A 25153-nucleotide genomic window follows, 5' to 3' on the forward strand; every position below is an offset into this window, starting at 1 on the left:
GTTACTTGATATCAGTTGAACAACAGTAAGTCAATTGTGACAGCTGTGACACCAAAGGAAACAGAGAAGATGTAAATATGTTTCCAAGAGACAAAGGCTTCTTATTGCATAGTTGATTTTACAACCTGTGCCTGTAGTTTTACAAAGTAAGAAGAAAAAAGTTTTTCCACCACCTTTTTAGCTAAACACCAAGAGGACAGAACAGAAAGAACAAACCGTTGTAGTCTACGTATTGTCTTGGTGAAATTGTGATTTTTAAAAACACCAAGGACTTCCTCCTTTCCTCTACCAGCAACAGTATGATGGAGACACCCTTTATCTATAGTGTAACCATATGCTACACTCCTTAGTGATCTGGGAGGAGTCTGAGTTTCTCTCAGCCTCCCTTACTACTGGGTTGCTGGAGGTTTTCCAAGGTCTTCTGCAAAATTCGAGACCCAGCCAGAGGACTTGGGGCTCTCAAGCTGGGTGCAGGGTCTCTCGATTTCCATCTATCCCCTTTCTTAATTCCTTGAAACCTTGTTATGAATACAGGCGTTATAACCCCCGTCACCCTGGACTTTCACTACGACCCATAAAAGGCAAAAGCTGGCTCTTAGTAGTTCCCACAGGCCTCCTGACAGCTTGGGATACACAGGTACTAGAAGTAGCCGGAGTACTGCTTCCCCTCGCACCCCCAGCCCAGGAAAGAGAAGATGCACGGAGTTGTTTTCCAGGGTACCCTCCCAAATATTTGGAACTTGGTGTGTACTAAACACATAATGCTAAAATGCAAAACAGGCCTCTTAGAGTTGTTCAGCCCTGCGGAGTACGCTCCCAGATATCTTTAATTCCGATGCTTAAGAGACAAAACAATGCTAAAATGCAAATTACGCAAGGCAATACTCAGAATGAACCCCACTTGATAGGCCGAACTGAGATTTTAATGAAAAGCTTACTCATACCCCCACACCGAATTCATTCTATCTCTTAAGTACTTAAAAATGTGTAATTTTAAATTCCACCACTGTCATAATGAACACTCCGTAATAACAAGCCGGGGAACAATGGGCACCCCCATATCACATTGTGTCAGGTAATTACAAAGTGGAGCGGCGCGGGAAAGCTGAGCTGGGAACGTCTAGGTGTCGTCCCTTTGCAGTGTGTGTAGGAGCTTTTCAGAGCTGTGTGTTGTCTCTGGAGCCTCGTCAAACGGTTCACGCCAATACCTCAACCCAAAAGACAGGGACAGGCTCAGCCGACCTTGGTCCAGGGCGTGGACAGAGGCGGCCCAAGAGGAAACACGTGAGCGCATGGAGGATGAGCTGGGCTTTGGAACAGGCAGATGCGAGTCTGGTAGAAGAGTGTGGAACCCAGCAGAGAGGAGAGGGTCCTGCCGTGCGTGGCGAGGGCGTGGGGCTTCTGGAGGGAGGGATCCTGCGGGAGATCCTGAGCGCACAGCAATACCCACTAAGTCCAGCCCTTTCCATTAAGCTCAGGGCATCGTGAGGGTGCAAGCCGGGTCACGGGATAAAGATGCTACTTTGTAACCGAGCATAAGCATGCGTTTGGGGCAGAGGGGGAAGGGAGAGAGAAAGAGAAAGAAAATCAGGGAGCTGAAGGCTGAGTTGTCCTACTTGGAAGTCCTTCTCAGGAAGGCGAAAGCTTTCTGGCAAACAGTCTGACGGCGCGCTGTGCTGGGGACCCCTCTAAGGGACATTCAGCCTCCACACAGTCTGCCGTGGCCCCCGGAGCAGGACACTGGAGTCTGAGTGGTGGGTCTGGTCTGTGTTTCCCTCCGCTCCCCGGCACTGCAACCCCGGGGCCGAGTGCTCGCTCTGCCTTCAGGTCCCTGAGCCCTTTCACCGCTCCACCTCCACCCTTCACCCCGATACGTTTTGCCTCGGCGGCCTCTAGGTCACCCTCCGAAGCCAACTCTGAGCCCACCGGAGCCCACGTCACGGAGCTCGGGAGCAGGCAGGGGTCGCCGCGGGGAGGTGGCGGCTACGAGAAGGGCCGGTGCCCGCCGCCCACAAGCAGGCGGCCGCCAGCAGCCCCCGGAGCCGCGCAGCATCCGAGTCTACAGCGACCGGGAAGCCACGCCCGCTCGCGAGCGGGGGGCTGGCCTTGTTCCCCCCCCCCCAGCCTCCCCTCCTTCGGACCCCTCCCCGCTCAGTCCCTCCCTCCGCCCGCGGCTCGGCTCGCGGGAGGCGCAGGGCGCCGGGGCTGGCGCGCTCTCCCGGGCGCACACACAGATCCACGCACGCACGCCCAGAGCAGCTGTCTCCCGGTGGCCGGCGCTCCTCTCGCCCATGCGGACAGACAGAGCACAGGAAGATGGCTGACGACTCCTTCGGGCCCCGAGGATGCAGCCCGGCGGCGGCGGGAGAGGGAGCGGCGGCGGCGGCACCGGCAGCGGCGGCAGCAGGAGCGGCGGCGGCGGCGGCAGGAGCGGCGGCGGCGGCATCCCCGAGACTCCCCGGGCTACCCTTCCCCGTGACGGCCACTGACGGTCTCCGCCGCTAGAAGAGACCCCGCTCCTCCCTCGCCTGTCTCCCCCCTCCCAGCCCCGGACCCGCCAGCACCGCTACCTCCGCCAGCGTTGCCACCATCAGCACCACCTCCACCTCCGCCACCGCCACCGCCACCACCACCGCCGGCGGCGGCAGCAGCCATTTCATCTCCACAGAAACCAGACACAAAAACATGGCAGAAATGGAGAAAGAAGGGAGACCTCCGGAAAATAAAAGGAGCCGGAAACCGGCTCACCCCGTGAAGAGGGAGATCAACGAGGAGATGAAGGTATTTTCGGACTCGGGGGCCGGGGAGACCGAGCTCTTTATTCCGTCCGCTCCCTTCGGGCTGTTGTGTGGGCTGCGGGGGGGACAGGGGCGCGCTTGTCAGTTTCTGCTGGGTCCCCGGGACGCCTCAGCCCCCCCTCCAGGTGCAAAGCCGAGGCCAACTCATGGGCTGCATCTCCGAAATCTGCCAACCTCAGATTTGATGGGGGCGGGGGGCGTACGATTTAACCTCACAAACCCTAGATTGGTACAGATGTTGCCGGGCGAGGGCACCGAACCCCATTGGCGAGTGAGCATGGTGCAGTGGTTTCCCCGATGGTCGGTGTAGTCTTTCTCCCTTTTTCCGAAACGAATCTCCGGACCCCTCCAAAGTTAAGAGCCGCCAGGCCGGGGCAGCCGGGATACCTGGATTCCACCCCTCTTCCTGGTCCATCCCCAAGCTCGGTGATCCCGCTTTGCTCCAACTCGCCAGCTGCGGCCGTGTAGCTGTCAGTGCCCGAGGCTTGGGCTGGAGCGGCGCGGGTCAGGGACGCTGCAGCCGGCGGGCTCGCCTCGCTGTCCCCGGCCGCTCCTCTCTGCCACTGCCCCGGGTCTCCCGCTCGCCTCTGCACGCCCCACTTTCCAGTTAGCAGACCCGGCAAGCCCGGCTGAAAGCCAGCTGTCTGAGGGGCGGCCTCCGCAGCCGCCTGCCCATTGTTCGCGAAGGCCAACCCCGAGTCCTCTCGGCGAGGCCGGGCGCCCTGCCAGGCCAGCGGTGCTCCAGAGGTGGCGAGCGCAGCCTCCTGGCGCTCCAGCTGTTCGCGTTGAAGCCCAAGAACAAGGGCTCAGCCTGGACTCTTCTCGGCACCTCCACTTCTTTATTTTCCTCAAAGTTGTGTGTTTTGCCTGGGCGAGGATTTTATCTTGTGCGTGCATTTCACGAGTTTCTCGATTTGAAAAAGAAATCACTTTACGTATATAGATTTGTTTCTATGACAATAAAGCTTGTTTTTCGTGTTTCTTGGTGTTCCCACGTATGCATGGAATCTTCGGTACACTCAGGTGACTTGGTCAGCTTTGGTTAACTTTGTATTTGAAAGGCAAACTGGTTAAAATGATATGGGACCAATTCACTGTTAGTGCGGGTTTTGGCATTTTCTTGGTCATAGCAAGCATATTTGGTGAGGGTGCTAAGATGAAGCCCACTTTTAGAAGGGGTAAACAGACACACATCTTAGGTGTTTGTGAAACTAGGTGCATGTTCCTAGCTTTATGTCTTTCCTGGGAGTTTCACTTGTATTGCACGTTTTGGAAGTAGGGCTTTTATTTTGGGAGGTGGTGGTGGTGAAGAATTTAGTGTCTGGAAGCAGGAGGTACACGTCTGGGAAAGTTAGGAAGCTTTGCCTTGAAAATTAATACCATTCCCTGTAACAGAAACCACCATTGATTCTAATGATAGACAGTTTAAAAAAAGAAAAGAAAGAGATCTGTAAAAGTTGTTTTCTCTCCCTGAGGCAGAGTGTGTTCTACAGTTCTGGCCCTTCCCTCCTGTCTTGCGTTTCTCCATTACTTTTCAGTGTCGTTTTATAAATGGAGACTGGGGGAGGACCAGAGAAGGCCACCAGGCAGCCACAGCTAGCTCTGGCCCTTTAAGATGCTGTCTAATGCCCTCTATATGGATGGCAGCTTTTAAGTTTCATAGGTTCTAGAATTACAAATTAGCTAATTTTAATCAAAACATGTGAAATGTTATCCCGGCTGGATATAAAGGCTGACTGTGCTCAATGCTTGGGGCTGGTGCTGTTGGCTTTGGCTGCAGGCACTCCGTGGTTTGGGAGATAGTTGTCCTTCTACAGTATAACAGATGTTTGTCTGAACTAGCGAGGAAGAAACAAAAACAACATTGTGTGAAGGGGGAAAATTACACAGTTTTCAGCTCATGCTGCAAGACTGAGTATGGGATTAACCTGGATGCACAGAATTTCCTCTTTCTACAAATGGTGTTTTTCTTTCTCTAAATTGCCTTCTACTATTTGAAGCCTCAATCCTTGTTTCATTCTGTGTCATTAAAAGACGTTTCTTTTCCTTTTTTTTTCAGCACATAATTCAATTGTGGCATTTTTCTCTCTGGTTTGGAACAAAATGAAAGGGTCTGGCAAAAATTTTCAGTCACATCCATGTATACCATGCCAGGGTGACTAGTGGGTCTATAGGCATTCTTCTAATATAACATCATCATCAAAAAAAATCTTTGTTTAAAGTAGCTTCTCAAAGTCACAGACTTACTTTGAACTCATTAATATTTTTCTGATCTTAATATTAATAGCCACACCAACAAGCCCCACCCCACCCCTCCTGGTATTATTATCCCTTCAGCTTCCTGAACTGAAGTATAGGGTAACATAATAAGTTGGTTGCCCTGTATAAAAATGTGTGCAACAAAATGTCATCCAGAACACAATGTAGCCTTGTACAGCTTCATATCAGGGCTGCTGGGGCTGCTTGGCTGTATTTGCCTTCATCTGGACCAGTGTAAACTAAGCCCCGGTAAGTAATCACTGCCCAGCAGAAAGAAAGGAATGTATACAGCTAGCGGGGGCCTAAGCTGTAAAAACGGAAACCTGAGCCCCCACTTCGGATCACATATCAAGGCTTGAAGGTAGGGGAAATGAAAGGGGAAAGGAGAGAGCGAATGGAAAAGTCAGCCTGGGAAGTGGAGGATCAGGAGGAGGCCCCCCCTTGGGGAGATTTGGCCCAGGGATTAGGGAATTTTATCGCGGTGTACAGTGACCTACTCAGGTTTCAACACTCCTTGGATTGAGTTGCTTCTCTGTGAGCTAAAAGAAAAGGGACTGGTGTGTATGTGATTTTTTTTTTCTCCTTTGGGTAATAGAAGGGACACTGGTACAAGTGTCTATTTTAAGTGCAGCAAATGCAGAGTGTCGGGAACGGCCGACAGAACTGCCTCACTCAGACACTTCAAGATTTTTCTAATCGTGACAATCACATAGTTAGCTAAAAATGGCCGGAGAAGGCAAACTGGCTGAGGTTTAGCTGACACCAGTAATGGCAGTGGGGGTGGTCTTCACGCGGCTGTGAGCTAATGTTGGTTGCTGTTTCACTAGATCAGATATCGAGTTACGTTTTCCTTATCACTGGTTTAATGGATATGGCAGTTGTAACAAATTTAAATTTGATACAATATAATTTTGTGTGTGAAAAGTACACGACTTGGCATAGCTTGGCTATAGTGTACTTCTGGGAAAATATCCTCCCAACAGGAACGCTTGTCTTGCTGTGAGTTTTGTGGTGTTTCTTTATCTTTTCTTCTTTTGATTCTGATTTTTCCTGGCTTAAAGAAGAACTGAGCAGATTCTTTTGCTGGACTTAGTTATGATTCCTGTGCCTTACTTAATAGGCATAGTAAAGAAGTAAATAGTAAAGAAGATGTTAAAAACCAAACTAGCAGTCAAAATGTTGTATAGCTTGATTACTTTTGGCTTCTAAAATGACTATGGGGATTATATCTAAGTCGATAACTCTGATAGGCTGTTAGCTTCCATGTGTCATAGTCACACAGAAGTCAGGGCAGAGAAATTCCAACATATGGAAGAGTTAATTAGCTCAGGAGTTCTCCCAGAACGTGGTAGATGTCATCAAAAACTATGTATCAATGAATGGACAGATATAAATACATGTATAAACTTTCTGCAATCAAGATATGTATTTGTGCACATAAACCTTAGTGAGCTCTGCTCAGTAGGTCCCAAACAATAGCACAATGCAGAAGATTCCAAAGTAAGTAAAGATGATGAGTCAAATTTTTATCTTTTAAAACCTTGACAAATCTGATGTGCTCAGACTGGGCGCTCTGACCTGGAAACCTCCCATTCTTAATTCACTTCTGATGTATGGCTTCTTTATCGAGTACTGAACTACAGGGTTATTCGTGTGAAATGTCACAAGGTCTCACCTTTGCTGAAGGTTTCTGTCTACAAATATCATCAATAACTCATTTGTAGCTAAAATTATACTCCAGTCTTGTTTCCTACAGTCTGAGGAGTGCACATCTGTTAGTGTTGGTAGGAAAATTTCCATGGGATTTTCTGGTTTGCTCTCTGATGGTCTCTGTTGGGCTTTAGAAATGGTCTCTGTTAATTGCTGGGACAGGAAAGCAAGCTGCAGAGTTGAATGGCTTGATGTTATATATAAAAAGTATGGGTTGGAAAAGCCCATGTGTTTAAGGCTGAAGTGAAATAATGTCCAAAATAGGTATATCTTAAGTCTTAGCTTGGGAAACACTATTCTGAGGTCAGGTGCAGTATGTCCCAGGAACTTAGGTAAGTGGATTTGGGATCAGCCCCTACCTGAGACCTTCACACATTATATCAGACTGAGCTGGAGCCTCAGGTGTGCTATGTGGCAGGGCTAGGACTAAGGTAAGCTGGGCATAACCCCAGCCCCTGGGAGGAGGGTTGGGATATTGCTGAGCCTTTGGCGTTTCACTCAGTTGCTTATTATGACTGACGGACCTCAGAGAGTTAAGCGTTCTGTTCTGGTAGGATGTGATTTCTATAAGAGTCTCCATTGGTGACTGGATGAGTATGGTGCATGGTACAATACTGTTCTCCAAGCTTTATACAGCTCGTAGGTTCCAAATACTAGGAAATGGAAAAGGAGCACTCCGCTTCCTCCAGAATCTGAAATAAGCATTTGAAATAGAAGAAAATGAGTCTGACAGACTCATTCCCTTCTGTGTTTCCTGTCTCGATGCTTGCCAAGCCCTGCTCCAAGGAGCCAAGCTCTGCTTTTCTTCTGTGAAAGACAGACTTATAGGAACCAACTAGTAATGGAGTTCTAAGGAAAGTCAAAAACAGGGCCTCAATGAAGAGTAAATATTAGTGAACACAGTGGTTCTCTAAACGGAGACTTCGAGAGAAAGGCCAGACTCTTTGGATCTTGAAGTCTAAGGAAATATCTGTTTGACTTAATAAGGCTTTACACTTCTGCTTGAAAAGAATAAAGTGTTAGAATAGAAAAATGAGAAGGTGGGTCATACAGTCTTCCTGGAGTCTAAAACTTCCTCTCTAGGACTGAGGTATCAGCCACACTCGCTTTCGCTAACTAGTGAAATTATTGAATGTTTTCCTGAAAGAAAAGGGATATTACAGTGTAGAAGGAGAGAAAAAAATAGACCACTTTTAAAAAACAGTGCCAGCTGAAACACAGAAGCAGACGTGGATGCTCCTGTGAGCAAGGTCTGCTGAGGGTGTATTTTAGCATCTGTAGACTGACGCACGGTCATTAGTCTCTCTCCTCTAACAAAAGCCTCGGGAACACCAAACCTCAGGAAAGCCAGTGTCTCTGACATAGACAGGAAACAAATGCAACAAGTTTTGGTGACTTTTTAAATTTTTTTTTTAAGGCTAGTTTTGCAGCTGTGATAAGACACAGCTGCATGCAGCTGTGCACCTGCCATGACTCCACTGTGCCAACCAGGGCCAGTTTGCACACTTTCCCAGCAGTTCTTTTAGGGCACTTGATGTCTTGGCAGTAAAGGACAATGAGGCACATGACTGATTACTGTACATCTCATGGAAGCAACACAGGTTTTATATGTGGCGGTGCATGATTTGGGTTTTATATGACAATTATATAGCTGTGGAGTTTGAAAAATATCAGGATAGAAGGACTTTTCTCCGTTGTTCTAGTTAGGTTTCAGGGTTATAATGTACCCCAGCACTATTAAGATCAATGTAGAGATGGCTGGTAACAATGTTGCAAAGTGACCCAAAATAAAACACTGTAAAGGACTTGAAGCTAGGAAGCTAAAAGCAGAGCTCCCTGTATAAGGTCTATGCCACCAGTGCCAGTCAGGTCACTAGTATTAGTTTGTGCATGGTTATGGCCACCTAATCAGCCATCCGTGGGAAGTCTGTCTTCTGCCATCTGACCCAATGGGACTATAAATGTGGAAGCACTTTGTAATCTGCGAGGGGCTTTTTACACATCTCTTCTGTGCTATCTAAATTCCACTTCCTGACCTTTCTCTTAGCATAACCATAAAATAAAACTAGTCCACTGGGTCTGTCTTATGAGAGACAACTTAGACTCAGCCACGGCCCCTCCTGAGCACAGAGCTGAAATGGAGCTAAGCAAGTACATCCTTACTCCATTCTGGAGTGGAGCAAGGCTCTGCCCCTCTCCCGTCCCCTAGCAATCTCTCTTAGCAAGTCCATGAGACTTTAAGAGTTGACCCCACAAGGCAGGCAGAACGTATGGACACAGCAAGAGAGAGAAAATGTTTTCCAAAACTAATTATCATTCTGTTATCCACAACCATACCTAGAAGAGAGTATCAGAATCTCCTCTCCTCAAACCCCTCTCCCCTAGCTTGTGAATTGTTCTGGATTGGGAGATTCCTTTTCCTGTGAAAGTACTTCTCATGTGCTCTACTTTTTGATAATACATGTCAGAATGTTGTGAAGTTAAGTAATGTAACTGACAGATTCTTTTTGTTACCATTTAAATTGTGGGTATGACTGATACGGTTGCCTATGAGCGAAACTATAGGTTAATTAATTTTTAATTGAAATTAGCTTTTTATTTTTATAAAAACAGCACACAGTCATGACAGAGATAGTAGAATAAGTAATTGAAATGGACAAAGGGTGGGGCTGGTGAGATGCTTAGCTGTTCGGAGCACACATTGCTCTTACAGAGCTCTGACTTGAGTTGGAAGCACTCATGTTGGATGGCTCACAAATGTCCATGACGCTTGCTCCAGAGGATCTAGTGCCCTCTTCTGGCCTCTAAAGGCACTGCACACACATGTACACATACTACCACATAGTAAACACACACACATATACTACAGCACAAAAAATAAAAGTAATAAAATAGATCTCAGACAAGCAATAGAAAGCAAAATAAAGCTCTAATTTTCCCACTAGACGTAATTATTGTCAGCATTGTGACATTTTTTGCTGATTTCCATGTGCGATGTACAATATTTTAAAAAAGCAATTGGTTTTCTTTAAATTTTATTATATCGCTAATAGCTTTTCAAGTCACTAAAATGTATTTACTACATATATTTTAGTGGCAAAATAGTATTTTATTGTAAGATTAGACTGAAATTTATTTAACAAAGTTCTAATTGTTTGGCACTTAGCTTTTTGTTTTTTTGTTTTTTCCCAAGAGAACAGCATTGAGATAAAAATTTCTGAACATAAATATTTTTGTACCTATTTTCTTAGGATAATTGCTAATGGATACAAATAAAATTGCCAATTCAAATGGTATTTAAATGTTTAAAGATTTTAATTCACAGTTAAATTATCTTTTCTAAAAGTTGTAGCAATTAGAGTTCTCAAAAGTGTGAGGGTTCTCACTAGTATTATCATTTCTTTGAAGAAAGTAGAGATAGGCCTCACTCACATAGCCCGGGCTGACCTTGAAATCTTTGTGTAGCAGACTCAGACCTTGAGTTTCCGATCCTCCCGCTTCTATCTGCAGAGCTGTGATTGCAGGCATGTGCCATAATACCCAGCTTCTGCAGTGCAGGGGATCTAACTCAGGGCTCTGTGCATGGTCAGTGAGCACTCTACCAACGACATTTCTAGCCCTGAACATTGACATTTGTATAAAGCCTCTAGTTGAATGAGGAAAGTCTCAAAGGAACATTATGGGAATTAAGATTCAACAAGAATATACATAGTTCACATATATAACATATATATTTATTATGCATAATAATTATATATACCATAAATATTTATAAATTTATATATTCAATATAATACATTATGTTAAATATATATTTTTATTTACTATATACACACACATATATATATACATATATACATATATATATATAAATATAAAATTTGCTTATATCAGAAGAGCTTGAGAGGTATAAAGAGGGACTAGAGAGATGTCTTAGTGGGTAAAGTAATTGTTGTGCAAGTCTTAAGACCTGAGTTCAGATCCCCAGGACTCATATAAAAATGCAGGTGCAGCTGCATGCCTGTAATTTCAGCTCTAGAGAGCCCCAGGGACAGAAACAGGGAGACTCACGGGGCTTTATAGCTGCCAAATGTAATTGAATCAGCTATCTCCAGATTCAGTGAGAGAATCTAAAACATAATGTGGAGAAGCAACTGAGGCCACTCCCACTTCCTCCAGTTCTACACACACACACACACTCTCACATACATGCGTCCACATACGCATGTGCACACACATACACATGTGCACGTACATGCACAAATAAAAGGCAAAGAAAGACAAGGAATGAAGAAGTAGTAAAATTTTCCTCCATCATCTCTATGACCTAGCGGCTTAATCAACTTTATGAGAGCATGCCTTCAGACTGAGTGACAGAGCTGCAATCTATCCTTAGAAGGCCTAGAGGTAAGGGGCGGAAACAAGGGGCCTGGAGAAAGAGGTGGGGGTGGCCACTGGAAGTGCAAAGCACTCAGCCATGTGTGATGTCAGAAAGTTGAAGAATGAGAAGATTCAGTTTTAAGTGTTGATTTTGCACTTCCCATCTCCAATAATGCAAACTAGTTAAGGGGATTCTAGGCCAGGGATCAAGTGCAACGGCACAGGTGTAGACGTGCTGTGCTTGGAAATCACTTCAGGACACCAACACCCTGCAGTGTGATATCATTGTGAGTTCTTGGTTGAACCAGGAGGTAAATTCTTTGGAATTGCTGGCCCCTTGCCACGGAATGTATACTAGAATTAAGTCTGGTGTAAGGATCCGAAGATTAATTGCAACAATGTGGTTGCCAGAACAAGACCCACATAATGACACTACCAGTTGACATGCTAACATGAATGGAGGAACTCTCACAAGGCCCCGCCCCTAAGTCTTCACTTTGCTACGGGCAGTTAGTAGCTGTTTAGAGGAGGAGAAGCTGTCTTCTCCATAGATAAGCCCTCTGATAGTATCTGATCCTAGGAGGTCATCTGTAAGCACATATAACACATGCACAATAGCAGAAAGAACCCAGTAGTGCGTGTTTACAAATGTTTACATGTGTAACAATTTTAAAGGAGAAGCAATAAATTTGAGAGGGAGTGGGGGTACTGGAAGAATTGGACAGAGAAGAGGCGTGTGGGAACTAATGTATGAACTTTTCAAAAACTATTAGAGAAAAAAAGAATGAAAACACCTCTGTTTTGCTTCTGATGTTTCAGGATCTGCCATGTTGCAATCTTCTGTTGTCAAGTGAGGATGTCACTTCAGTTCACCACAAGTTTATTGTGGAAACTAAACACCCAACATGCAGGGCTATTGAAAGGAACACAAGATTTAAAGGATGTGGTAACACTGCAAGCTGCTCGAAGACTTAGAAATTATCATTATAATTTTAGTGACCTATTTTCCAAACCCAAATTGGACCACATGGCATGAGAGAGGATTTTTGTGTCACTTCCAAAGGCAAGAAGCAGTCTGCAAAATACAATTCAGATGCCAAAATACTGCAATTTTTGGCACATTTTGGTGGTTTGTGAGAACAATGATAAAGTATGTGGAATAACGACTGCTCAGTAAAAGTTATGTTCTGTGAGCACCATCATTTTGAGAGGTTTTTGCAAAAATTGTGTGGTTTTTACACATAAGTAGAAGCTCTGTTATTTCATATCATTCTAAACCTAGAAGAAACTTTTGCAGAACTTTTATTTTATGCATGTGGATGTTTTGCATACATGTATGTCTGTGCATCACACATGTGCCTGGTGCCTTTGGAGGCCAGAAGAGGGCATCTGATTCCCAGGGATTGGACTTTCAGATGGTTGCTAGTTGCTATTTAGATGCTGGGATTCGAACTTGGGTCCTCCGGAGGATCGAAAAGAACTATTAACTGCAGAGCCATTTCTCTAGCCCTTGAGGAACTTTTAAAGGTTTCATGCCTTAGGTGTCTTCAGGAAACAAATAGAAACACTGCTTGAAGGTTTGAGGCAGAAGCAGATTTCACAGCCCCTACCCTTAATACAGCAGCAGCTATCACCACTTAATACTGAGCATTGTTATTTACAGCCATTCAGAATTTTAATTATCATCTTTGTCCACGCCTCCTTTTAAACAAACAAATAAACAAGAAACAACACAAGAAAGGACTAAGAAAGGACATAAGAAACCTTCATAAGAAAGGGCTTTTAAATTGAAAATTGGTTTTTAAAGAACAATATTATAAGAACTTTGAAACATGAAGCAAGCTGTGCCTTTAATCCCAGCACTCAGTGACAGAGGCAGGCAGATCTCTGTGACTTTGAGGTCAGTCTGGTCTACATGAGGTCTAGGCCAGCCAGAGCAACATGGTGAGACCCTGGTTTGTTTGTTTGTTTGTTTGTTTAACGCTGAAACAATAGTTATTGGAATTCTCTACACTAAAGCTTGGAATCATGTCTAGGCCATAAACATTTCACAGTCTACTTCCTCTGGAATGTTAGACGACAGTAGTAAAAGTCTATTTCATTTACTTTGGTTTAGCAACATAATGCTATCTAGCATATTAAATTCTGTATAGAAACTTATTCTATTAAATGGTTTACTCCTTGGGGATATTTGACTTCTTAACAAACTATGGGTGTGGCCGAGGTTGTAGCCTATCTCTTTTTCGTTTTAATTTTATTATTTATTTTCTGCATATATATGGATTCCTGCATGTATGTTTGTCTCATATGTGTGCAGTACCCACAGGGCTCAAAAGAGGGCGCCAGAGCTCCTAGATCTGGAGTTACAGGCAGTTGTGCGCTCCCTTGTGGTTGCTGGGAATTGAACCTTGGTCCTCTGGAAAAGCAGCCTGTGCTCTTAACTGCTGAGCCATCTTTCTAGCTCCTACAGTCTATTTTTTATGACTATATATATTCGATTTCTCCTTTTCACTGAATTCCTCCTTTCTCAAATGGTTTGATACTTAACACTTTCACGCCTGTTGTTTTCTGTCCCTGCACTCAATATATTAGAACAGCATGGCATTTATTTTCATTTTCAGTGACAAGAAAGGAAACATTTTATAGTTACCTCCCTGACATTTATAGGAACCTGAAAATCATGGAATAGGCCAGATTCATACTGACTGTTCCGTGATGAGTTTCCATCAGAGAACATGAACAAAACGATTTTTTTTTGTTTTTGTTAAAATGCTCAAATAATAGGCTTTTATTAATAATAACCCAGTGGAGATTTTCAATTTTTATCTGATGTCTAAAAATTCTGCATCTGTCCTTCTGAAGGGATGAATGGATTTGCAGCTGGACTAAGACAAACGAATTTACGTCCTCCACTGGGAAATTGACACATGAATTATGCACTTGTGGCCTTTGTGTGGCTGCAGAGCTTAGACACAGTGGGGAAGTTGCATTTATCAAGCAGGGTACTTCGAGCCTCCTAGCCTGGACTAGGAAAGGGTGCACAAAACCAGATGTAGTACCTGGGAGCCACTATGCAGAAGATCATCTGTCTTGTTGGCACGATTCTTTTAGAGATTGGGGCAAGCAGCAAGCAGACCAATAGGATGGCTTGAGCCCGGCTTTTAATACTGTCGGGGATTGATTTTGACGCAAGGCAAGAATCACCCTTGTGTGCTGGGACGCTGTCACTGCTGGGTTAGAGAAAGGATTGGGTGTTAGCAGACAGTGACATCTCATTAAAGGAATCTCCTTTGATGAAATGGAGTAGCATTTAACTGAGTACTCCATGGTGTCTGTCCCTGAAGTCACTTTGCTTATTATTCATAGCAAGCATATCATCATCATGCATTCATGGAAGAATGTCTATTTAATGTGGACATGGGCAGCCATCAGAAAGAATAAATGCCTCACTAAAGTTTGATACGGCTGGCTGTTAGCTACGTGGATGGTGGCACTAAATCAATCTGGCTAATTTTTTTTTTAATTAACAGTGCATTAAACCATCACAGATTGACCCAGTTGGATCTCAGAACTTAAGTGGATTCTAAAGAGAAAAATTATAGCATCCTGTGGGTGGCTTGAAAGGTTTCTTTCTGTGGTCCTGTACTATCTTTTATGAAACCCTTCTGAGATCTGAAGTCACAGACTTAATACAGAGAACATGGGACACATGTTGAGGGTCCCCCACTTGGGCTCAGCCTTGGAGTTTCATTTAGGTGTATAAATTATATACCCCAGTGGGATTCAGAAATAACAGCTTCAACAAAGACAATGAGATCTTCTGCGCTACGAAGTAAGGACATAGGTATTTCTAGTTCAGAAGGCTCATGGTACCCTGCTTGATAGCTGTCTAAAGCATAAAGGTCAGTAGCACACACAGGCTTTACACTTTTGTTTCTGGATCTAGAATTGATAAAATACTAGACACAGTTACTTGGCATATGTATTTAATCCATCAACCATACCTACTGTTTTCAAACCTTAATATCTCCAACAACAGTAACAACACCTTACATTCACATCTTAATCTATAGTTCATAAAGTAGTTTTTATCTTAAATCCAGCTGAGTAGTAACTTTGTTGGTTCTTTTATGATAGAATGAATCTGTCACTAATAAAATTTATAGAACAAAGTATTCATCAAGCTAATAAATACCTTAGCAGAGGGAAAAAATTGTCAAGAACTCTACTCATCTTTTGGTATGATACTGGTTGACATGAGAGACTATTATTATTTTTTTTATTAAGACTGTTTTATTGGCAGTAAGAAGCATGTTAAGTAACAACACTGAATCAAAAAAGCAATTCTAACTTAAATTAATTAGACCTACAGAAAGCTCTTTTATTTTTAAAACCCTTTCTTAGTTTTTTTTTCTTTGCATGCTTCCTTTTAATATTTTTGTACTAGTGCAGAACTTAAACTTTGTGGAAGAATATACTAAAGCAAGACTTCCCATCCGTAGATGAAACCGACAAGTACTTTTTCATTGTCCTTAAATTGCAAATATCTGAAGGCCTGTCATGATCGGAAGAGTCAGTCTGTGACTTAAATGCATCACAACTCTTGAACATGATTGAAAAGCGAGCAATCCTCAAGGGGATATGGGGCCGGCATGAAACGGGATACAGCTAACAGAATTTAACGTGTACTTTCTTTTCAAATAGTTATTGATCACAGCTCTAAGTAGCAGCTGATGCTTCTCTTTCAGAACTTTGCAGAAAACACCATGAATGAACTCCTTGGCTGGTATGGCTACGATAAAGTTGAATTAAAAGACGGTGAAGATATTGAATTCAGAAGCTACACTACTGATGGAGAAAGCCGGCAACACATTTCTGTTCTCAAAGGTAAAGACCTTTGATGGCTCTTCGCTCGTGCAAAGAGTAATGACCCTTCTCCACCTGCCAGAGCTGAATCGTTGTGTGTCTCCTTGTGTTATACACACTTAGTTTAAGCTGAAGCTCCTCATGCTGTGGGTGATGACACCATATGATACTGAGTAACAAGTGTGGGAGTTGTGCACACTTTGGCAACAGTAAACAGTCTGGGGAGATACAGTAGCCCCCAGATTAATTGCCATGTGCAATGTCCCCGAGGTATTTCTGGCAGTGTGTGCAGGTGATGGATCATGCGACTTCACTGCGGTCTTGGATCTGAACATGCAACCCAAAACAGCTTAGTTTCGATTCAAGACTATTGTATGTTATATAAAGTGCAGTGTTCTTAGCATGCATACAAACTTCCCTGCTCTTACAGAAGTGTAATCTCTTAAAAGCAAAGAGTTAATATTTTCTAATGTCATTCCTCAGTATGCAAGTACCAAATTAATATAGTTTTAGATTTACTATTAGATGGATTTCTGGATTGTGATTAGGACAGAATTTCTAATAATTTATGAAATAACTTTACACATGCATATCCCTGCCATTTTATACTATGTATTCTGCACAGTGGCATTCTTAGGACTGACTATAAGTCAAAATATAAATCAACATTGAGAAATATTGAAGATATTCTACACCATACACTATCAGATATTTAGCCAAGATTCGCTTCTCTATGTGTAATTTTACAAGTACGTCTATTGCGGTGACATACAAACAAACTTGTCTTCCTTTTTAATAAGGGGCAAACTTACATGTATAATTATAGTGGAATTGTCTTTTTAGGTCATTTGTTTATGATATATTATCAGCAAATGTCTGATTTGTACACCTATTTTATTTACCTGTACCCTTAGTGTTGTGTAGAAATGGCTTGGGTCAAAGGGGGTTGGGAGTGGAAGGGTTTCAGAAGGGCTTCTTTAAATGTAGCCCAGTTGTACTTTCCTATAAGCAGAGTTCCACAGAACACCGGAGCTCAACAGAAAACAAAAATAGCCACTGCTCTGTCTCCTTCCAGCAATGGGAAAAGCAGCCCAGGGCTGAGGGCCTTAACTCTGTGTCCTGCTACAAGTTCAGGGAGTCAGTGTTTGCTGACTTCGAGCTTTTTGTCCGTTTGATGCCCTACCAGGGCTGGGCCTCCTGTGAAGTGCAGTGTTGGGTCTGTATGTTCGGATGGCAGGAGGGGTTCGTGGTTCTCTTGGGAGCCCTCCTTCCTTAAGTGTGGATGGGTTCTACAAGGAAGTCTTGTTTTCACTCTGTCTGTCAGTCAGGTTTTCCGTCTTCCGCTGTTCCATGCTCTCACAGAGGGGAAGAAGACCAAATTGTAGATAATCAGATCAAAGTCCAGCTAGGGTGTGGAGAGTGTAGAGGAAGGGCCGTGCAGAGCCCTGCTGACTCTGAGTGAACAGCCGTGCGCGTACCTGAGCAGGGAGCCTGTGTGACTCCAGAATTAGTAAACCTAAATTTGGAACGAGATATAAGATAGGAGAGGAGGGGCATGTGAAGGAGTCTTAGTAAACTGTGGGTACAGCTAACTGTTCCTCCTCACTGCCTGCTGGCTCCGTGCTTGTGTGTATCCAAAGCTATCGGCATAATACGTGGTCAAAGATTTAACTCCCAGCTTTTAAGCGAGAGCTTTTTCTTTTTACGTGCCAGGCAACGGGATGTAAGTGAGCCGTCCTGCAGGCATGCGGAATTGAATGTACATGACAAATTGTATGTTAAGCTTGCTATGAAATTGTACACATCACACTATGAAGATAGTATCATCAATTTCACTGTAAATGAAAAATGCAAGTCCTGAGCTTATAGTGTATGCGCTAAGAGCCCCAGTGATCCACTTCACCTGGGTGAACCGCTTCGCCTCTGGGGAACATGGGAAGAGTCCCGTGCTTCTCTGAGGGTTGAGATTCTGTGTATGTATGTGTGTGTGCGTGTGTATGTGTGCATGTATGATATAAAATGAACTATGTTGTAAATTTGATTTCCACTTTTGTTCATTTTTTAACAATATTAATATCATTACCAATCATTAATAAATATTATTAATATTACCAATACCCAGTACAATAGTAGCTTTTAAAATCATTGGTTTATTTGATTATACTATGGCTTAGATTTAGAACACAGGGGACATAGTTGCCACTCTGGGCTGCATTTTGGGCTTTCTCCCATAGCCAGAGTATGATGCTTGCTTTAGATCACTTCATACACAGAAAATGTTAGTTGCCTGTCAATTTTCTATGGGATCTTACAGTGCTGAAATGCATCACCATGATTCACCTGGGATATTGGCTATCACAGCAGAGCATATTATAAAGAAAAGCCCATTGGAAACTGTTGATAGCCAAACTCTGAAGCTTCAGGAAGGACAGTGGAGTTCTGGGAAATTGCTGAAAGGCTTGAAAGGAAGATTTTGTTCTGTTACATAACCAATGTACTTGAAGAAATAAGGGAAGATTTGAGTGTGATGAATAAGTTCTTGGTTATATTGGGTGATTTTTTTTTCTCTTACAGAAAATTCTTTGCCAAAACCAAAATTACCGGAGGACAGTGTTATTTCATCTTACAATATAAGCACAGGCTACTCAGGCCTTGCCACTGGGAATGGACTCAGTGACTCACCTGCAGGGTCAAAGGACCATGGCAATGTGCCTATTATTGTCCCTTTAATCCCACCGCCTTTCATAAAGCCGCCAGCAGGTAAGCACACTTGGGATTGCCATCCATGATGATCTGTGCCAGTTGTCACTGTCTTAAGATAAAACAGTAAAGACTTAACTTAAACAGAGATGTTTGAAGGGTGCTGTAGATACGTGTTGGTACACTACACATATCACTTAGAGTACTACTGGTGTTACCCACTTCTGCCTGGGCTGTAGCGTTCCGTGGACTCCAAACCTTTTCTACCTCTAGACTCCGAAAAAGAAAGTTCCCTTTTCTGAAGTCACCTACTTTGTATTTTTTGCTTTAAGAATAAAATAAATACAATGAATGATCAACCTGAAAGTATGAATAGCATGATCAAACGGGGTGATGCATAAGGAAGGGCCAGGTCTTTTGGGGGTTTTCTGAGGAAAGGAATAATTTTACAAAAGACATGGCAGACATATTCCTAAACATGCCTGCCCTAAATCCATTCAAGAAACAAGTTATATTATGCACCACCTCTACAGAATTCTTCTTAATTCCTGGAAAGCTGTCTCCGAGCACCTAAAATCTGAGTTTTACTTGTGTGAAAATATAACCGGTTGCTTTATATTTCCAGAGAATGAGCTGACTGCGCATTAGGCCTTAGTGACAGGGAGTTGAGCACGAGGGTGTTCATTGTAGCTTACAGAGTCCGTGAGAAGAGAGCCTGTCAATAAAACTCTTGTCCGGCTTGCTGCAAAATGTGGGAGTTATGCTAGAATGCTCTGTTTTTATTATTATTTTTATGTGTACGGAATTGAATATTGACAGGTACTGTGGTGTAACAGCAGTGTTTAGTGTAACACGCTAACACTAACGCTGTATTCGGGAGGACAGACGTTTGTGTTTCTCTAACAGTGAGAGCATTTTCAGGTACAAATGCCTCAGTGTGTGTTACGCATGGAATTTTTATTGTCCTAAGATTTTCCTTCATAGTTTTGGCCACATTCTCTTGTTGGCCTACTGTAGTTTAACAAATAAAACTGACCTATCATACGGAGATCAGTGGATATATTATTAAATTAAAACTCATTTGTCATTAAAATCATTGCTAGTACTAATTGCTAACATAATTGGTATATCATATAATATTTCCCTTATTAGTGAGCTCCGATTTTCCTTCAGCTGATTCTTTGGTGAAACAGAGAGGACCCCTGTTTATCTCCCAAGGGCCAAAGATATATTTTGCATAAACCAGTTGGTGAGGAAAGGGTAGGTAACTTCCTAACTGTAGAGCTCCCAACTGGACGCACTTGAGGGCTCCTGCTGAGTGCTGAGTGAGTTTGATTCAGGAGCAGGAGCACACAGACTTCAGACGAGAAGCCCGGTTTAACCCTGGCCTTTCCCCTCACCAGCTCTGTGAAAGAGAGCGAGTTCTACCAGCTCTGTTCCTTTCATGTTCCTCAGTATTTTTTCCATTAATTTATTTGTTTATTCATTTTACAACCCAATCACAGCCCCTCCTCCCAGTCTCTCATCACACACCCCCTTTTTTGCCCCCCTCTCCCCTGGGTACCAACCCACCCTGGCACCTTAAGTCACTGCAGGACTAGGTGCATCCTTTCCCACTGAGACCAGACAAGGCAGAGCAGTTAGGAGAACAGGCTCCACAGGCAGGCAACAGAGTCAGGGTAAGCCCCGTTGCAGTGCCAAGGGGCCCACATAAAGACCAAGCTGCACTTCTCATACGTATGTGTGGGCTGGGGATAGGGGTGGAGGTGGGGGTTGGGAGTGGGGGACCTTAGATCAAGTCCATGTATGTTCTTTGGTTGGTGGTTCAGTTTCTAGGAGATCTGAAGTATCAAGGAACCTGGAGCAGATAGGGACTCCACAAGATGACCAAGAGAGTCAACTAAACTGGACCCTTGGGGGTTCTCAGTTTCCTCATTTATGGAATGGGCTTATAGTCCTACCTTATGGGATAGTTGCAGAGATGAGAAAGTATACACTTGGTGCCTGGACAGCTATGACATGGAAGTTAGCATACACTATACCTTTACCCCTGCACCCCCCACACCTCCCCCGCACCTCCCCACACCTCCTTTTCCTAATTCTGCACTAGAGTCTTCATGCACATAATTCATGCACAGAAAGGTGTGCACCCAAATGCAAATATGTCGCTAGCTTTATCTGAGCAGAGAAAACAGCCTGAGGAATTAGCATAGCTGAGGCTGGCACTAGGGAGGCCAGAGAACCTGCGCTGGAGTTTCCTGTGGAGCCAGCCTGTGGCATTCAAGCACACAGCTTCTATTTAACTCGAATTCCACACCAGATCAGGAAATAAATATGCAAAAGGATAGAGGCCAAAAACTGAGCCTTGGAAGTCTGAGCCGGAGGAACGCAGAGGAATTAGAAGCCAGAGTAACCAAACACCAGTGGTTTTCAGCTGTCTGCTGTGGAACTCCAAGGCACTCATCTGTGGAAAACAGAGTGTAGGGAAGGACATCTTTACTTTTCTATGTGTCTCTAACCCTTGGCCCTGTCTATCTCCGTGAGACAGGATCCAAGAATGTTCTCTGCCTTTGAGGTCTCCCCAGGCAGAGAGACAGCCCTTGATTCTGTAACTAGGGCCAGGTCAGTAAACGTTTCATTTCCTATGAAGAGATGGATGGTACCGTAGACTTCCTGAGCCATAGTGCCTCTCACAGTACCTAGCTCTGTAGCAGGAACACATCCTTAGTTGCCGCATGCATCATTGAGTGTGGCTCTGTTCTGATAAAACCCTATTTACCAAACAATGATAATTAAAATAGGTGTGCTGGGTCGGGCTTTGTCCAGGGACCACAGTTTGCTGAGTCTTGTGCTAGCTGGGATAAGATCAGTCAATTGTTACGGCAGCAGCTGGGTGAGCAGGGCTTCAGAATCAGGTTGTGGATGTGGCTGGTGTCCTGTACAATTTTGGAGGCGGTGGTAACAAGGCTGGGGGAGCAGTGGGTTTCCTGTGCTTGCAAAGTGATCTACTCTAGTATTTGTTGAATGAATTTTATTTTTAAATTTTGGTAGTGGTGGTGGTGGTGTGTGCCTGTGTGCGTGTGCCTGTGTGTGTGTGCCCATGTGCAAGGGAAAGTCCAGAGGTTTCTATTTGGTGTCTTCTTTAATTGCTCTACATCTTTTTTTCTTTTCTTTTTCTTTTTGAGACAGTGGCCTCTCACTGAGCCTGGTAATCACTGATTGGCTAGAGTAGCTGGGCCAGCAAGCTCTGGGGATCCAGCCATCTTTTCTCTACTTCCCCATGCCCAGCTCTGAGGTTACAGGTACATGCCAGTACGCCTAGCTTTTCTGCTGAGGATCTAGGCTCAGCTCCTCATCCTTGGATACCAGGCACCTGGTCCACTGAACCATGCCCTCAGCACTTTCCCTAAGATGAGAATATTAAAATTTATTTTTAGTTTTTAATTATGTGTGTGTGCCTGTGTTGAGGAATGTGTGTACAGCCAAGGAGTCCAGAAGAGCGTGTCAGAGCTCTTGGAGCTAGAGTTACAGGCAGCTGTGGATCTCTTGATGCGGTGCTGAGAATTGAACTCAGGTCTTCTATGAGAGCAGTAAGTGCTCTAACTTCTGAACCACACCCCTAGCCCCATAAAGGTTGTGGGGCTTATTATTATTATTATTATTATTATTATTATTATTATTGACATAGGCTCTTAATGTAGCCCTGGAAGTTACTACATAGACCGTAGACCAGACTGGACCCAGCGCTCTGCCCTGCCTCTGCCTCCTGAGTGCAAGGATTAAGAAACCTCCTAATCAGCCCTAGATAATCTAGAGATGATTGTATCAGGCAGATGCTCACCTCTTAGGGTAGAGACACCAAGAGTTACATGTATACTTTGAAAGGCCCGTGTTCACTAGCATTCAAATTCCTGCTTGTTACAAGCTGCCAATATCAAAATGTGATACCTTGGTATTATTGTTGTTAAATTATCTGCATTGAATCCTTTTTAGTTTGTGAAATTCATTTACATTCTTTTCTTAAAACATGTGTATTCCTGTTAACTATTGTGATTTGGTTTTGTTATGAGACTAGCTCTCACTGTGTAGCTTTGACTGGCCTCAGGGTGACCTGGGACTCGCAAAGATCCGTCTGCCTCTACTTACAAGTGCTGGGATTAAAGGGATATGTCACCATGTTTTTCGTCAGTGTGTGTGTGTGTGTGGTATGTGTGTGTGTGTGTGTATGTATGTATGTATGGTATGTGTGTGAGGTATGTGTGTGTATGGTATGTGTATGATGTGTGTATGTGTATGTATATGTGTGTGGGGGTGTGTGGTGTGTGTGTGTGGTGTGTATGCGTGTGTGTGTGTATATATGTGTGTATGGTATGTGTGTGAGGTGTGTGTATATGGTATGTGTATGATGTGTGTGTCTGTATGTATATGTGTGTGGGGTGTATGTGTGTGTGTATGTGTGTATGGTATGTTTGTGTGTGTGTAGTGTGTATGTATACATGTGCTGTGTATGTGTGTACGGTATGTGTATGTATATGTGTGTGGGGTGTGTATGTATGTGTGTGTGGTGTGTGTGGTGTGTATATATGTAGTGTGTATGTATACATGCGTGGTGTGTGTGTATGTGTGTATGTATATGTGTGTGGGGTATGTGGGGGTATATGTATGTGTGTGGGGTGTGTGCGTGTGTGGTGTGTATGTGTGTATGGTATGTGTATGGTGTGTGTATATGTGTGTGTATGTGCATTTGTATGTATATGTGTATGGTGTGTGTTATGTGTATATGTGTGTGTATGTGTGTGTGTATGTGTGTGTGTGTGTGTGTGTGTGAATGTGAGTGCACGAATGGGCAGTGATAATGTATAGGAGGGTATCTCTGTGAAGCTGGTTCTCTCCTTCCTCCTGTGTGGATTCTGGGGCTCAAACTTAGGTCACCACCCTTCTGCAGCAAACGCTTCACCTGCTGAGCCATCTCATTGGTCTTCAATCATGTTCTTTTATTTAATTCAGTTTAGAGTAGCTCTGAGAAATAGCATGTTGGGTGTCATTAAATGTGTGAAGTTCCAGCAGGTTACGTAGGCTCCTTGGATGGTGTGTCTTCTAAGTACCCAGGGTTCCTCTCACTCCTACTCCCACAGCCTTTCTCATATAAAATGGCCATTTTGTTCCAAGCTGTATCAGAATAGTAATGCTTATTAACTTGCCACTACTTCCAGATTCCCCAGTGCCAGGAGATACAGCTTTTCCTTGCAAGTTCATTTTAAAGTCTCTGTCTTTGGCAAAGACTGGATTACCTCCCCATCCTTGAGAATCTGTGGGTCTCTGAATCTGGTGGATTTTGGTGGTAATGTCCTAGCTAGGCTCTCGGGGGCTGCCATCTGCGGCAGTTGCATCTCTTCCGAGGCGCTGTCTGGGCAGGCACTGGTTCCCAGCAGTTCCATGAGCCAGGGCAGACTCTGGATCCCAATCAGGTCTTGGCAGCCAGTGAGCCCAGTGGAAGGCTCCTGACTGGGAGCAGAGGTACCACATTCGCTTGGATTTCAACTCCCTTCGCACAGCTGTGTACAAGAAGTATGAGTGAGCTCACTTCTGGGCCCAGAGAGCTGCTTTTCTGGCCCTGCCCCACCCCCTTCTTTTCTCTGGAGAAGGGAGCTCCCTGTGTTTCCATGATTACCTCGGCATTGACCCTGCTTTGGCCTCACATGCTTGTGTCCATTTTCCACAGCTAAGCTGCCCCTCCCCCTCAGAGACAGCTTCTGGCCCTGGGTGTAGCATTTGTGACATCACAGGCGTTACTATGGCAACAGACTTGTTATAAACACAGGATAATAGCCCTGCTTTTGCTTTTCTTTATTCCCCCATGCCGTGAAGGGAATCACTGTGATCCTTAAATAATAATCACGGACTTTCACTGCAGCTAGGAAGTGAACAGAGGAAGGCTGCAGTGTAGTCATTCAGAGAACTGTCATAACAATATTAGAAAAATATTAAAAAGCACTGGCTGGATCTTCTTATACTGACATGTCTTTATCCTTTGAACTTGAACAAATTCACAAACCTCTGAGGCTAATGAAATCACTCCATGAACACAGTCTAAACTGGCAACATATATACACATATACATGTATATATTAGCAAGACATTTGAAATATTACTCGGGTTAATTGCATTATCACCTGGGTGCAGTTCTCATGCTAGAAATGTTAGCACAGGCTCAGTCCTTTGAGATTTCATTCAGATGGAATCATGCTCAGAAAAGGCCCTGGCAACAAAACAGGAACGCTATAACCATTCTCCACTGTGTCCCCCAACCCGCCAGGTTTGGAATGGAAGCAAGGCATTCAGATGGATTTTTGAATGAAAACTGTTTGCTAAGTAAGATCTTATCACAACCGTCACACACACACACACACACACACACACACACACACACACACACACAC

At 44.0% G+C, this 25153-nt stretch overlaps 1 protein-coding gene across 1 annotated transcript in view; it reads left to right on the plus strand.

Annotated features, from left to right (window-relative positions):
* Positions 1–2685: 2685 nt before the first annotated feature.
* Sobp (sine oculis binding protein homolog) overlaps positions 2686–25153 on the plus strand; it is a 157437-nt gene continuing 134969 nt past the window's right edge. Inside the window, exons 1-3 of the mRNA XM_028769085.1 lie at positions 2686–2781; positions 15896–16034; positions 18588–18773. Of these exons, the coding sequence (XP_028624918.1) occupies positions 2686–2781; positions 15896–16034; positions 18588–18773 (421 nt within the window). The remainder of the gene's footprint in view (positions 2782–15895; positions 16035–18587; positions 18774–25153) is intronic.

The sequence above is a fragment of the Grammomys surdaster genome, unplaced genomic scaffold, assembly GCF_004785775.1.
Source record: "Grammomys surdaster isolate TR1022 unplaced genomic scaffold, NIH_TR_1.0 190, whole genome shotgun sequence".
Taxonomy (NCBI): Eukaryota; Metazoa; Chordata; class Mammalia; order Rodentia; family Muridae; genus Grammomys; species Grammomys surdaster.